At 38.6% G+C, this 15,007-nt stretch overlaps 1 protein-coding gene across 1 annotated transcript in view; it reads left to right on the plus strand.

Annotated features, from left to right (window-relative positions):
* Positions 1-15,007, plus strand: part of vopp1b (VOPP1 WW domain binding protein b) — a 99,936-nt gene that overhangs the window by 51,684 nt on the left and 33,245 nt on the right. The window contains exon 3 of the mRNA XM_015354336.2: positions 3,323-3,400. Within this exon, the coding sequence (XP_015209822.1) occupies positions 3,323-3,400 (78 nt within the window). The remainder of the gene's footprint in view (positions 1-3,322; positions 3,401-15,007) is intronic.

The raw sequence follows: 15,007 nt of genomic DNA on the forward strand, positions 1-15,007 counted from the left end.
TAGTACTTTGTAAAATAACATACAATGGAAAGACACCTCTATACCATTATTTACAACACTATAATACATGTGCATGATTAAAATACATTGGTTTTAAGTAAATTTAAATAAAATCAATCAACTAAAACAAACAACAGTAATCCTAAAATTATAGTAATCAGCTAGAATAAATTACACAAATTATTTCTCTGCATCCAGTGGATTACTGCACTCTCTCTCTGCCTCTGTGATTAGCACACCCTACTGTAATGAAAAAGGCAAAAAACTGTCAGTGAGCCTGTAAACTCGTCATCCAGCCTGTCATGCTCCACACCGCTGACACAGAACTGGGAGTGTTCATTACCAGGTTGAGATGTGACTGCTTGGTAGCTGGTACTTGGGCACAGGGCAGAGAGAGGCTCACTAGTTAGATTTGTCTCACAATGCTAGTCTGTTGCAACACTAATTTGAAAGTTGTGGTTAACAACCTTTCGCTCGGTTTCACTCTCGCTCTGCTCTTTTTTCATCCAAGATCCTGTCAGCCAGACCAAATCATGAATGTTAAATTTGCACAACTTAAGACCCTACTATATATATCTAGAAACAGTAATATAACAGTAATCAATTTAATATCTTATATGACAACTGCCAGCCAATGAGTTCTAATGACACCAGCTGTCAATAAATCATGTTGGTTGATAATTACAATAAACTGCTGTTTCCAGAAAGAACATATCCTGCTGGAATATTCTATGATGGCATAAGACACTGAATAATGACCAAGTCTTGGCTGTCCTATATTCAAATTAGTTTGGAGCGGTTAAAAAGAAATGCTATCCTGTCCAATTTTTCTGTTTGCTTGGGAGAGGCATTAGCTTTAAGACATAACTATTATCCATTGTAATATACTCAAATCAGGCTAAACTACTAAAATATGCTAATATGTTTTTACTATAAAATGCTTTTCTCTTTTCTTAGAATCCAAAAATGTATGATTATATGCTCAATGGCTCAGATGAAACATGTACCCTGTACAAATATGAAGTACAGACAGGCAAATGAAGATTGGGATTCATTGTAAAAGATGGACACCTCGTCTTTAGAGTGTATCTGTAAAATGTTGATATATCTATTCAGGAATAACAAAATGGGCATAAATGAGAAGTGTGAGTAAAGAAGAATGTGTCAAAAAGAAATACTTTTTTTACTTTTCTCACTGTCAGTGGAGTGGTACTGTGGCTTTACAAATCTAAACAGAGCTTCTTGTTTAGTGCAAGGGAGATAAATAAGGCTTCAGTAGAGATGTAGAGACTTAAATCTGTATCTGTAAGCTACTTCTAAATGTTCTTTTGAATTGAAAAACTTTAATTTACAAATGAACGAACAGTGTACCTTTCTTCTACAAGGAGGAAGAAATGTTACTGGTTTTTCACACGCAAGCAAGGCCTTTGTTGAGCTTCATTTATTCTTTCATTTCTGCAGCTGTGGGGCTGTGAGCAAAAGAAATCAAGATTTATAGTCATAATTAGCAAGATAAAACCCAAGCCTTCACTCAAATTTGTGTTCTTGCATTGCATTTGAAATTTGATTATTTTTAATTAAATTAATCTTGAGTTTAATCTGTACAAAGCTGAAAGACCCATGATATTTCAGAGATCTGATTGATCTGCAAATTATAAAATATCCAACAGCGCATGTACAGTACTTGCTTTCCAGAATGTAATTATGACAAAATGAAGACTATAAACTTACCACCTCCTTTCTGATATGTAGTAAGAAAGTTAATTTAGCAAAGCATTTTGACCGATTTGTCATGTTATGCGCAGTGGACTAAATGATTAGAAGAAAAAAGTGCACGAAGTAAAACATCTGAAAGAACAAAATTGCACAGAACAAAAGAAGAGTTTTTAAATTTTCTAACAAACATGGTTGAGGATGCCTTTATTGAAATGTGTGGGCCATCTTTTCCAAAAGTCTCCCTTCGTCCTTTGTGAATGAAGAAATGTGGTTGTGAATACAAGCCAATGCATTACAGCATGAATCATTTCCCCTTTACTGCTGAATGTGAGATTCAACTGTCCAAGTGATTGTGAAAATGTGACAGAACCAAAGAGAGGAAAGCCTTGTTAAAATGGTTCAATTGTGTCAGGTTTAATTGCTTATTTAAACTAATTCCTTCTTTGGGTGTAAGGGTCCGCAGCCGAAACGTTGTGTTTTTTTTCTTTCCTTTTCAGCATGGAATAAACATATTACTTGTTCCTCTGCAATTTACGCATTCTGACGCAGCTGCCCACCTGAACTTCTTCAGCCTACTTCTCCTGCAACCCACTATGCCTTCTTCTAAATCTTTTTCTATATCTCTGCATCGTTCCTTCTCTTCTTCCCTGGTCTACTTGCCCCCCTCTCTTACTAAACCAGCAGTCCTTCTCTTCACAGTGATCTGTTCCAAGACCAGGCTTTCTAATCACCTCCTATTCCTTTACAGATATCGTCGTTATAATATAATTCATAAAGGATTTTGTCTGAAATCTAACACTTTTTCTTTTGACTCTGACACCACCCAGAGTAACACTCCAAGACTTCTACAACAATTTTCTAGGAAACAACTGTCCTTTTTGTCAGTCAAACACATCTATGCACACTATTGCTGTATTTCCAGCTGCAGCTGTCTTACGTGAAACCTATGGGTGATCATATGCAAATTCAGGAACCTGTTTTAGGGAATAAATAGGCAACATAAGGAAATTAGGCAAATTTACTCAATCCCCATGTGAAAAGGCTCCTGTAACATTCATAAGACACATGGGTAAACAGTACAGCCTTTGTGAATAGTGTGTGAAGAGGTACTGTAGAAAAAAGAATGACTGCCTGAATTTGTAACAGTTTTGTGTAGCTGAACTGAAATTTGGTGCCGTGTGATAATGATGTCTTTGTTCTCTGCTCATACTATACCATTGTGCCTTTTATGTCTTCAGTACTGCGTGACGAGGGAGACTAGGATACCAGTTCTAGAACATTTTAAAAGTGTGTCTGACTTTTAAAAGTCTGTGTAATTTTCTTACTATTAAATACCCATTTATTGCCTGAAAGTAAAACCTCCTTCATCTTCAACAGTATAAATAAAAAATAAAGTAATAAAAAACACAAAACATGAAAATTCCAGAAAGAAAAAAGGTGTATTATTAATCATCTGCTAAAGGAGTTCCTGTATAAGTTGTATATTAAGTTCCTGTATAAGTTGTATATTAAAATGCTTGTGTCTTCTGAGATCTTGTGTAATGTGATGTACTGTACAGTACCAGTATCCCATTGCCTAATCCTGCTGTATCTGTGCCCATTCCAGATGCCGTTCTTATGAAGACTGCTGTGGCACACGCTGCTGTGTGAGGGCCCTGTCATTCCAGAGACTATGGTACTTCTGGTAAGCAAAGGTCTCTTATATGAAGTTTCACGATCATAGCTGTGCAGACTATCCTTTTTCAGTCCAGTTCAGTTGTATGCATGTTATATTGCGTTGTGTTAAAACATTGCGTACAGCATTCGACAAGTAGATATTTGAAGGCAGTAAAATTATTTAATGATGTATCATTGCCTTACGGATATTGATGAACACACTACACTGCTGACTTGTCATGTGTTCTTTTAATGGCACTCCTGGCTCTTACTATCTAATCCATAAACTCTGTAACACTCACAGGAAAGTGAAGATGGAATGAATAAAAGTTCATCCTCCAGATTAAAAATAAAGTTTTAAGTTATCTACCAAGTACAAATTACAAACTTACAGTAGTTTGTTGTAGCAGCTTTAAATTTCTGTTATTTACAGTAAGTAATAATATTATCATAATTGTAATTTAAGGAGAGTATGTGATGTAATATGAAACATTATTTTGCTAGATGACAGACAGAGCTATTCCAGACAGCCTCACTTTAAATAAGAGCTCTATTTAGTATCTGTCTGATGATGTATGTCCACTCTAATTGTACCGACAGCCTGTCTTTTATAACTGCACTGTTTAGAGGCTGGGATGGGGATTTCAGATTATGTACAGTATGTATATGCCTATTTTTAGAATACCTGGGGCCTTATACATATAAAGAGACTAATAATGTTTTTCGAGAAGTTTGTCAATGTTATGTATTTCCTTTTCTTTATGCTTTAGTTTTCTTTTCCCAGAATTACTACAATATCTAAATGTCTAGCATAGCTCTGAGTTTGTTTAATGTCCTAAAGGCCCTATTGTAGAAATATTTCTGGTACAGTATGTGAATTACATTTTCTATTGTCTTATTTCTATTTCTATGTGACCTTTATTGTCAGATATGGTTTAATAAATGTATTTCATAGGACAGTACATGTTGGCTGTGAGGAGTCCAACATCATCTCTGTTTTTGTATTCACCAGTCAAATTCATTTTTAAAAAGGTTCTGGAGATTCTGATACTTAAGATATGGAGATGTTGTGTGGACTTTTGTTTTATTTACTAAAAATCATATTTCCTTTACAAAACCATGTAGTTTAAGTTCTGTGTTCCAGTATAGTTTTTGCCCCCCACCCCCATCCAGTTTGCCAGATCTCACTGCTTCTTTATTTTAACTACTGTTGTGTCTTTTGTTCTTCATACTTCATACAGTACAGATTTTATCCTTCACACTTTTGATCTTGTTTTTAAGAACAGTGTGTTTGCTTCCTCTGGTCTCGTGGAGTATCAATCACACATGCTTTCATCAAAGCATGCTTAGTCTGGATTTTTGCTACACTTGTGAGTCTGTTGACACTCTTCCCTCATTACAGAAATGTATTGCTGAATATGACCATATTTTCTAAGGGCTTGTTTCACTCAGGTGTTGCGTGCAGCGTGCTGTCGATGGTGATAATTGCTTCTGTTGTCAGTGAGTAACCCTACTGCTGATCCCCAAAATAGAATATTACAAATCATTAGTTGGCACAGAGAGATCTTTCATTGTATTAGAGTGTATCTAGACTGTGTGAATGTGAATGTATGTTGTGGATGATAAAATACAGTATAGTTTAAATGTATTTTCATTATAGTTTTTCATTAGGATTTTCCCCATGAATAACTAAATTGAATAAGATGCCTTGAATAAAAACACAGCAGGTACTGCAAGACCAAATTAACCCATTTTAATATATATTAAGTAATTGTGTGGGTTATACATGTAACAGACAGTGGGAGGTGTATCTTTTTGTTTTTATTTTCAACAAATTAAAAGGTTAGAATACTGTTTACCTCTTGACTGTTCATCCCATTCATCACTTGATAGAAAGCAGCAGAAACAATAATTTCTGTATGAGGCGTCTCATAACTTTTCTTTGTTTTTTTGCATTAACTACTTCATTTTATATTCATTAAGAATTTTTTTTACAATTGCTGGAGGTGTGAATCCAGTGGGTGTACATTATCTTTAGGCTTTAGAAGCACCAATAATAATAATAATTGTTTACACTTATATAGCGCTTTTCTGGACACTCCACTCAAAACACTTTACAGTTAATGTGGGGACATCCTGGAGGATGCGACGGCAGCCATAGTGCACCAGAACGCTCACTACAAAATGATTACAAAATGTTATCAGTGGGGAGGAGAACAGAGTGATGAAGCCAATTCATACAGTAGATGGGGATAAGATGTGATAAGGGCCAATGGGAAATTTGGCCAGAACGCCAGGGTTACACCCCTACTCTTTTCGAGAAACGCCTCCTGGGATTTTTAATGACCATAGAGAATAGACCATGGGACCTTGGTTTTACAACTAATTCAAAGGATGGCACCATTTTTACAGTATAGTGTCCCCATCACTAGGGAAATAGGACCAACATAGACCACAGGGTGAACACCCCCTGCTGGCCCCACTAACACATCTTCCAGCAGCAACCTTAGTTTTTCCCAGGAAATCTCCAATCCAGGTACTGGCCAGGCTCACACCTGCTTAGCTTTAGTGGGTTGCCAGGTGTGAGTTGCAGGGTGACATGGCTGCTGCCTATGATAATAATATTAACCCATTAAGATATGCTGACGTTTATGTTCCCCTCTGTATGTTTTGTGCACGTTAAAATTAAATAATGATAGAAAAGTAGAGAGAGTAAAGTAGAAGAGTTTAGTAGACAGAGAGTAGAGGAGTTTATTGTTACATTGTAACACTGGAATTCTTATTCGCTCTGATCCCTCAGGGCATACACAGTACAACTGACAACACCACACAATGTAGATTACAAAATGTTACATAATAAATAGTAACACGCAGAACTATAATATGTTGCAGAGAACAATAAATATGTCATAGTGAAAAAAAACATGCTAGTCCACACAAAAAGTGCATAGTGCAGAGGTGCATTGAGTTCTGAGGCATTGCTGTTAGCTTTTACCCCGCAATGCGGTAGGGTCGAAGCTGTTCTTAAACCTAGTGGTCCATGCTTAAATGGTGCAGTACTGCTTGCCAGAGAGCAGTGGGGGGGGGGGGCAGGTTATGGCCGGGATGGTTGAGATCCTGAATGATGGATTGGGCTTTATTGTGACAGAGGATAGTGCGGATCTCATTGATTCATGGTAAGTCACATCCTATAATCCCCTGTGCCTTTGACACAACCCTTTGTAATGTGTCTTTGTCATAAGATGAGCAGAATGTTCTGTGGAAGCATGTTTATGCTGATGCCAGGTGAGACTTGGCTACAGCTTTCACAGGTGAAAAAGAGGTTCATGTGAATGAATCCATTCCACAGGATCAGCAACTAGGAATTAATAGAGAATACTTGTAAATATTTTGTTATGGAGTGGAGTTAGCTGATGAATGATAGTTCCAGAGTGAATTTAGTGATTTGTCTTTTCTACGTGTTGCTAGTTTTAATTTGAATTCTCCATAATCTCTGTAGAGTTGTTGAGTAAGGCTAATTATAGTTGGAAACTGGGCTTTTACTTTTAAATCAGTGACCTTTTAAAATGTTTTAAAACATTTTACTGTATAATACTGGCATATGTTCCAAAGCGAAAAACATTTTTTTAGTTTCCAAAGAAAGGGACACAAATTAGTGATGATTAATTTAAAAAGCAAGCTAGACGTAAGTCATATCAGCATCCAAGTGCACACAAGAATACTAAAAACTCAAGCATGAATTTGTTTATTAGATATATAATTAATGGCTCACAAGAAGTGGAATAATCAAAATGGTTCAACATAGATGACAGATAACCAATCTTTGTCCTGGGGACCAAAGATGTTTTAAGAAATTAATTTCAATTCCCTGAATTAAAATGATAATTTCATAATATAAAGAAATCTATCTCACAACACTTCTTCAAGTCTCACTACTGTCTACTGACAGTCCTGAACAAAGGAGATTTAAAGGAGATTTGATCCTAGAATATCTCATCCTTAATAGCTATAGGAGACTCAGAAGTGAAACTATTAAACTAGGTCACAGTTTTCAATTAAAATGAATTATTTCAGACACAGCAAGTCCTGTATCTGGACTCCTTCAAAAACAGTTGGACAAAATGTGTGATTTGCTTAGCTCTTAATATACTATACCACTAAGATGGGCTGCATGGTCTTTATTCATTTAAACCTCTCTTACTCACAAGTCCAATGAGTATACTGTAAGTACATGTTTGCATCTCTGTAGCCAAGCAGAAATTATCATGACAGCCTGAGCAATAAATTGAAACCTTCTTCTGGCAGACAGAAACAAATCACTCTTCCGTAACAAACGGGCTGCATTAGCAAGCTGGCAATTTACAAAATGAAGAAATAAAAAGGGAAATCAAATCGATGTTGAAGTTTAATTAATTCCATAGTCTTGCATTCCTTATTCTACCTATTTCATGTGTCTGTGTTAGCCATCACTTTGACAAAAACTGTAATCAATATTAAATAGACAGAGTAGATAGAGAACAATCTTGCCTTCTGAGTCAGCATGCTTTCCAATGCGCTTTCCTGCTGTGGCTATTTACAGTATTTATTTCTCAAACTAGCATTTTACAAACAAAAGCAAATTGATTTGCCACTGTACTGCAGTGGAGTCTACATGCTTAATTGCAGCTTGTACTGTAATCATACGCTTTTTTACAACATGTGAAAAAAAAGATACAGTACAGTAATTGCAGTTCATAATAATGTGTTGGCAAAAGCCATTTGCTATTAACTAACAAATGGGAAGTTCTACTTTGACATATCCACTTCTAACATGGTTCTAAACATGGGCATGATGAAATGTAAGTTATTAACTGAAGTTTGGCAGGGATAACAAGAATTGTGTCTAACTGTAACCAGAATCAATTTTATTCAATGGAGACTGAAAGCTGACAAAAATAAAATAGTGGTAATATAAACACTTATAATGATAAACAAAGCCTATGGAATTAAGCTGCTTAAAAGGCAAGCTAGCAGTTCTCGACAATATACCTGGTTAAAAATAAAATAAATTCAGTTGGTCATTATGTGGATGCTGTACACAAAGTTCCATTTCACTTCCTGGAGTCTTTGTGTTAAAAATGAAAGGCAAAAACAGTCCGCATGGGTGCCTACTGCTACTCATAAGCTCCACTCCTCCACTGATTCCACTGTCCATTTGTCATTTGAAGGAATGTAAAGCTTCCCTTGGAATTTCCTCTTGGTTTGGAGAGATGGCTATTAGAAATAATGAATTCTCCTAATTTGAAAATATAATAGGCAGGGTGCATGGTGTAACAGTCTCAAATGCAGCTGCCCTTTTGTAACTCAAGAGCTATTTTATTATACCCCTGAACATAAAGCCAATCACTTTTCATCCTACACTGATTTTTATTGTGTCTTATGCTTGATCATCACCAAGATGGAGCAGCTAATCAGTAACTGTGCACATTCACCTTCCTGCCTTACACAACAGTTCAAGAATGTCAAACAGACGAACATTTAACATTAGAAAACACTATGAGTTAAGAATACAGAAAAAATGTTACATTGGTCTTAAAAGTTTTGTTATTCAGTCAGTACCTGGATGGGAGACCTCCTGGGAAAAACTAAGGTTGCTGCTGGAAGAGGTGTTAGTGGGGCCAGCAGGGGGCACTCACCCTGCGGTCCATGTGGGTCCTAATGCCCCAGTATAGTGATGGGGACACTATACTGTAAACAGGCGCCGTCCTTCGGATGAGACATAAAACCAAGGTCCTGACTCTCTGTGGTCATTAAAAATCCCAGGGCGCTTCTCGAAAAGAGTAGGGGTGTAACCCCGGTGTCCTGGCCAAATTTCCAATTGGCCCTTACCAATCATGGCCTCCTAATAATTCCCCTCTATGAATTGGCTACATTACTCCGCTCTCCTCCCCACTGATAGCTGATGTGTGGTGAGCATTCTGGCGCACTATGGCTGCCGTCACATCATCCAGGTGGATGCTGCACATTGGTGGTGGTGGAGGGGAGTCCCCATTACCTGTAAAGCGCTTTGAGTGGAGTGTCCAGAAAAGCACTATACCGTATAAGTGTAAGCAATTATTATTATTATTATTATTATTATTATTATTATTATTATTATTTACAGATTGTAGCTGAATGGACAGATCTGGATGGTATAAACAGGCTTGAGCTGCCAGAAGCTGGCACTGTAACAAACAGAGAAATGCATTCTCATGAAGAAATCAGTGAACTGGCTGCACCTGGGGTTGCCAGATCCCTACAATATATAAGCATTGACTGAGGGGACAGAGTTTGTCTAGTGAGACTCTCATGGTTATCTGGGACACTGAGCACTGAGAGATTGTTTAGGAGAGTTATATTATAAATCGAAATACTCCTTGTCATCGTTTGTAGCAGCCTCGATCGCTTTCCGCATTCCACAGCGGTAATAAGGATGTTGGTTAATGAGCGTACTGGGCCAATCGGATTCCACTTCTGCGGGTTAGAGATAGTATTAGAACAAACCGTTATTTACACTATAAGGAAGCAAGAGTAGCATCAGAATGGTTCCCTGTGGGCTGTTAATCTTCCCCTGATTTGGGCTGGTTTTCCTGTGCCAACCCCCCTGCTTTGCTGCCATCTGGGTGGTATCTGTTACACAGGTTATGTATATGCTGTGTACATACTTACTCTTATTTTTCAAAATGTATCTTAAAAGGTGGAATCATCAGTTCTTGCAGTTTTAATAACATGTAAATCATTTGTGATGCAAATTATACTTAACATTGCCTGGGATTATTTTTATCCTAGTAAAATGTGTATTCTTATTGTATTTATATACAGAGCAGTAGAAAGCTTAGAAATAACACAGGGCAGTTAATTGTTTGTAAACTGTTAACAGTTAATTGTCGGCAGTTTTCTGCAGTTAATTAATCAAAGATCTCATCTAGCCATTAATTGAAGAAAGCAAAGGTATTCACTACAAAAACTGGTTTGTTCCATATTCCCACAACCCTTTGCATGTACAAGTGCCTCCTGTCCTTTTAATTGTACCTCTTTCCTCCTTTGGTTCATTCTTTGATAATTTTGAAGAAATCCGCACACTATTTGAAGAGTTGCCTTTGTCACTTAATTTGAGGATTTTCAGTCAGTCACATCATAGTGTTCCGTATTCAATGCTAAAAAGGCTTAAAAGAAATTGATGGAAAGGACATAACCATGACGTCTGCCCAATGGACACAAAAGGAAAGATAGGGGTTGTTAGAGCAAGTCCTTTTCCACAAACTCAGATGAGGCTGAGAATAATCCTGTCTAGGGGCCCCCCCTGTCTGTGGGGGATGATCTTGTCATGGCACAGATGACCTGCTCACTTGCTTCAGGAAGTATAGCCTACAGCAATTGCCAGGTAAAAGGGTCACAAGGTAGGGCATTTAATCTGGGGCGGGTGGCTATGTAACCTGTATCCCTCCAGCCTGCCCATGTCTGCGGTAGCTTTACACATTCTGTCTCTGTGGGTTCCAGTTGATGGAGAGATATGTCTGCCAATCCTATGTAATGACTGTAATAAACTGGTCTGGCACGAGACAATGCCAAAGGGCCTCTGATCTGTAAATAGATTCTCTGGGTGTCTCTTTGTTAATTGGATTGTGCATTTCAGATATCACCAATAATCTTACATGAGTTTGGATGGTAATATACATATACAGTAGAATGCATGATGCTACAGGTGGGTGGTATGGAGAAAACTGATAAACCTGAGCAATCTTGTTTGTTAAAAACTTGGAAAAGCTCTGCAATGCTTTACTTCAATATCCATCACAGGTTTTTGTATGTCCCTTAGCAAGGGTGGGGTCTGTCACAATAATATACATAGTCTGTTTGTAGACAAGAAATTTGTTAATGGCCTATGCATAACATCTCTTATTTCATTAACTGCAATTGATAGAATACCATCAGGCTCTGGAGATTTGTTCAAGTGCTTTTAAGTACCTGTAACACTTCTCCCTCTTCTATGCTTATATTTTTGTGATACAGAACTTTCTTTCCTCAGCCTGAGGCATGTCTGTTCTTTCCTTCATGTATACCTGAGTGAATGATCTGTTTAATATATCAGCAAATTCCCATCCTATTCCCTTCCCTACTTTCTACTGATACCTGTCACAATCTTAATGATTCTGAATTGTATCTCTTAGGTGCTAAACAGTACTTTATCTTTTAAAAACATGTTATTGTTTATTTTAGAGTCTGTGTGAGGATTTCTTTATATCAATCTCATAGTCTTTGTAATATTCTGTAGCACTTAAAAGTGCTGTGGGTTTACCAAAAATTGAATTTTTGCTCAGGGGAATAAACACCATTCAGGAGGACCACAAGGTAGAATAATTACCTCTGATTTAACAAACAACACCCCCACCTAAGGCCCTAGGCAGGTTGTAAACAAAATCCACTAAAGTGAGTTGGGGGCCTTCTGGTATGTGTGGGATGCTCCAGTGGGGCCTTAGCAGGTACTGAGTGTCCATCATTTGGAAGGACCCATGGGGGACCACTTGGGCCAGCTTCCTCTGGCCTGCCTGGGCCTCAGTCTCTCTCTGGCTCATTGTCCTTGCATCTTTGATAAGGGGTCAGACAGTCCTGCTATAGCACCACCAACCTGCGACAGTACCTGAGTCTCTGTCCAAGGACTGTACAGTGGCCTCACTGGGAGTTACTGGGAACTTCTCTAATTCCGCTGAGGGTTTTAGACCCACACCAGCTACTCAGCAGCAAAGGCTCTTCCAGCCTGCTTGACATCATACTGACTCTTCTTTTTGTCTCCTGCTTTATATAGGTGTTTCTGGACAAAGGCACATGCATATCCATTAGTTTGTAGTCTATAGGAAACTACTCAATCCTGCAGTCACCTGAAGGCTTGTCAAACACCCTGACCAGTGGCAAGAGAAATTCCCACTCTCTAACACCCATATAGGACTTTAAAATACTGTGGGTAAACTGGAAACATCATTCTTATTCAAGAAAAAATATACCACTCAAGATAATTAAATGTAGAATAATTACCTCTGCTTTATTGTCTTAGTATCAGAAACCCCACCATTAGCTCTCTCAGTCACATAACTGCTCACCACCAGACCACTCCATAAACCACTGGAGTCCAGTCTTACGGAGGCTGATGGTTCCAACCAGGCGAGGAGTTGAAGAAGGGACATTAATTACAGAGTAGAAACAACAACAGAACTACTTACAGAAGTATTGTCAACTAAACTTTATCAAACACGTGTTTGGAATAATAGTTTAATTCTCGAGAATAATAATGTGAATATAGATGTTTTACACTTAAAAGTCAAACATTTCTTGATGAGTTTTGAATTTCCCACTGAAGACAGAGCTGGGCTATATTTTCATTTTCCAATTTCATGTAGTTCCAGTTCATGTTGCTTTGTTCCAGGTGTATCCCAGTGCAGAGAGGGGGGGAGCTTTTCCTTAGTTTTTTTCTGAAGACAGCTCTCCAGTTCAACATCTTGCTGAACTTGGATCTTGAAAACACTTTGTGCACACTCGGGTCCATACACAAATAAGAAAGTCAGCAGAAACTCAGTTCATCCCAGCTATAGCTTTTTACTGAATAAGCTTGGATATTTAGAATGTCAGCTGTTAATTTCACAGGGAGAGAAGCTTCAAGCAGGAGCACAGGGTCAGGCATTAATATGGCACCCCAGGAGCAGTTGGGGTTAAGGGCCTTCCTCAGTAGCCTAACTGAGTAGGGTTCCTCTGCCGGCCACGAGATATGAACCAGCAACCTTCCAGCCACAGGCGCAGAGCCTTAGCCATAGAGCCACTGCACCGCCCTAGGCTATGTTCTTGTGCACAAATTCAGTTTTTGATGCATGGCCTCAACAAATTGCTGTATATAACTCACGTTTTTGCAAATAAACTTTAATTTATTATGCCAATTCCCATGTGCTAAAAACATTAGACCTTTTATATATAACAAAACTTTCAATAACCTATATTTTACTAATTGAAAAAAGTGGGACTAAAAAGCATTTTTTGGATTGGAAATAGGAGTCACTTCTTAACAAAGAAAAAGTAGGGATCTGGATCTCACTGCCCTGCCATGCTGAAGCCAAATTAAGTATACTTCAAGAAACCGCTGACATTTGAGGTTGTTTAACTATTAGAACATGAATAAGCAAGACAAGGTGATAAAGCTCTTCCTTGCCTGTTATTCCATTGCTCTTCTATTCTTACACTAATCCTTCTAACCAGTTAGTCACATCTATAGGGTAAAAGAATGGAAAATATAGGAGAGATACTGAAAGAAAGCAGAGTGCTTAGTTCACACATAATTAAGGCTGTGCTTGGAAATCCTATCTGTGATGTAGTAAAAGTAAAGTCCTCCTGCTGGAAAGAGCTAATTTGCAGGTCCATGTAGCTGATTAAAGTTGTCAGTGAGAACAAATTGCCAGAATACAAAGTGACAGAGAATATTGTACATGATGTGCTGCCGTGTGAGAAGGTGACCTTGGGCACCATTTTATTAAAAACAGGATCTTCGGGATAGATGTAAAGTAGAATTTACTAACCTCAGCACGTGTGTGATGACCGACTGTTGAATATGAATGTGAAAATTAATTTCTAATGAAAGGAAATTGGAATTGCACAGAGTTCCATCTGTCTATTCATTAGCAAGCTACTGTCACGCCCTCTGCATCCAGAGGGCGCTCCTTCTCTGTCCTGTCCCTAGTTTCCGGTCTGCTGTCCTTCCTGTCCCTCTCTTTCCCTTGGGCTATATATTTCCGGGTCTTGCACTCTGTCCTGGCTCAGCATTGATGTTCGGATGTCCTGAGACCCGCCTAGCACCAGGGCGCCCCACGTCCGCTCCCTGAGGGCATAGGTTTCTATACGGCATTCCTAAACTCTTTGCACTAATGAGCCCGGGCCTTTTTCCCGTCTCGCCGCTACGCATACGGGTCTTTTTCCGCTCTCCTGCTTCCCACGGTTAGTCCCTTTGGACGTCCGTGACAGCTACTTATTCCCGGTAAGACCTGTAGTAACCCAAAGTATATTCCAGTAGTATAGGATGGCATGGCAAGACTACAGCTTGGAGTGTGCATGTGAGTTATTCTGAAAGAAGAAAATATTTTTTAGAACAAATGGAGGCAGACAGGGAACTGACCAACACATCTTTTGAGCCCAGAAGGTCTGCTCTTTGTAAGTTGGTTGAGAATGAAGATGTCTGTTATAACGGGGCCCTGAGCTTAGAAGCAAGCTGACAGACAAGAGCTGGAAATGCTCTGGGCTGACCAGAGGAACAGGAAATGAGCTGGTTAGGCAGACAGAAGGCAAACAGAATAGAGACTGTGCAGTGTAACTGGGCAGAACAGGGAAGGAGATTAACAAAGAAGATCTGGTTGTTTCCCAAGGAAGCTGCCCATGGACATGTAGCAACTAGGAGACATACAGGGATCCGGCTGGCTCTTAGATTTTGTCTTGAGATCTGGACCATGGAGTTAGAATGATTCGGGTGGAGTGCTGAAAGCTTCACTGGCAGGCTGAGTCATGCATGGGGAACATTCATATGCAAGCAGGAAGCTCAATGACAGAGCTTCTGACCGTGGAAAAGGGAAGGCTTATGTATTTT

The sequence above is a fragment of the Lepisosteus oculatus genome, chromosome 6, assembly GCF_040954835.1.
Source record: "Lepisosteus oculatus isolate fLepOcu1 chromosome 6, fLepOcu1.hap2, whole genome shotgun sequence".
Lineage (NCBI taxonomy): Eukaryota > Metazoa > Chordata > Actinopteri > Semionotiformes > Lepisosteidae > Lepisosteus > Lepisosteus oculatus.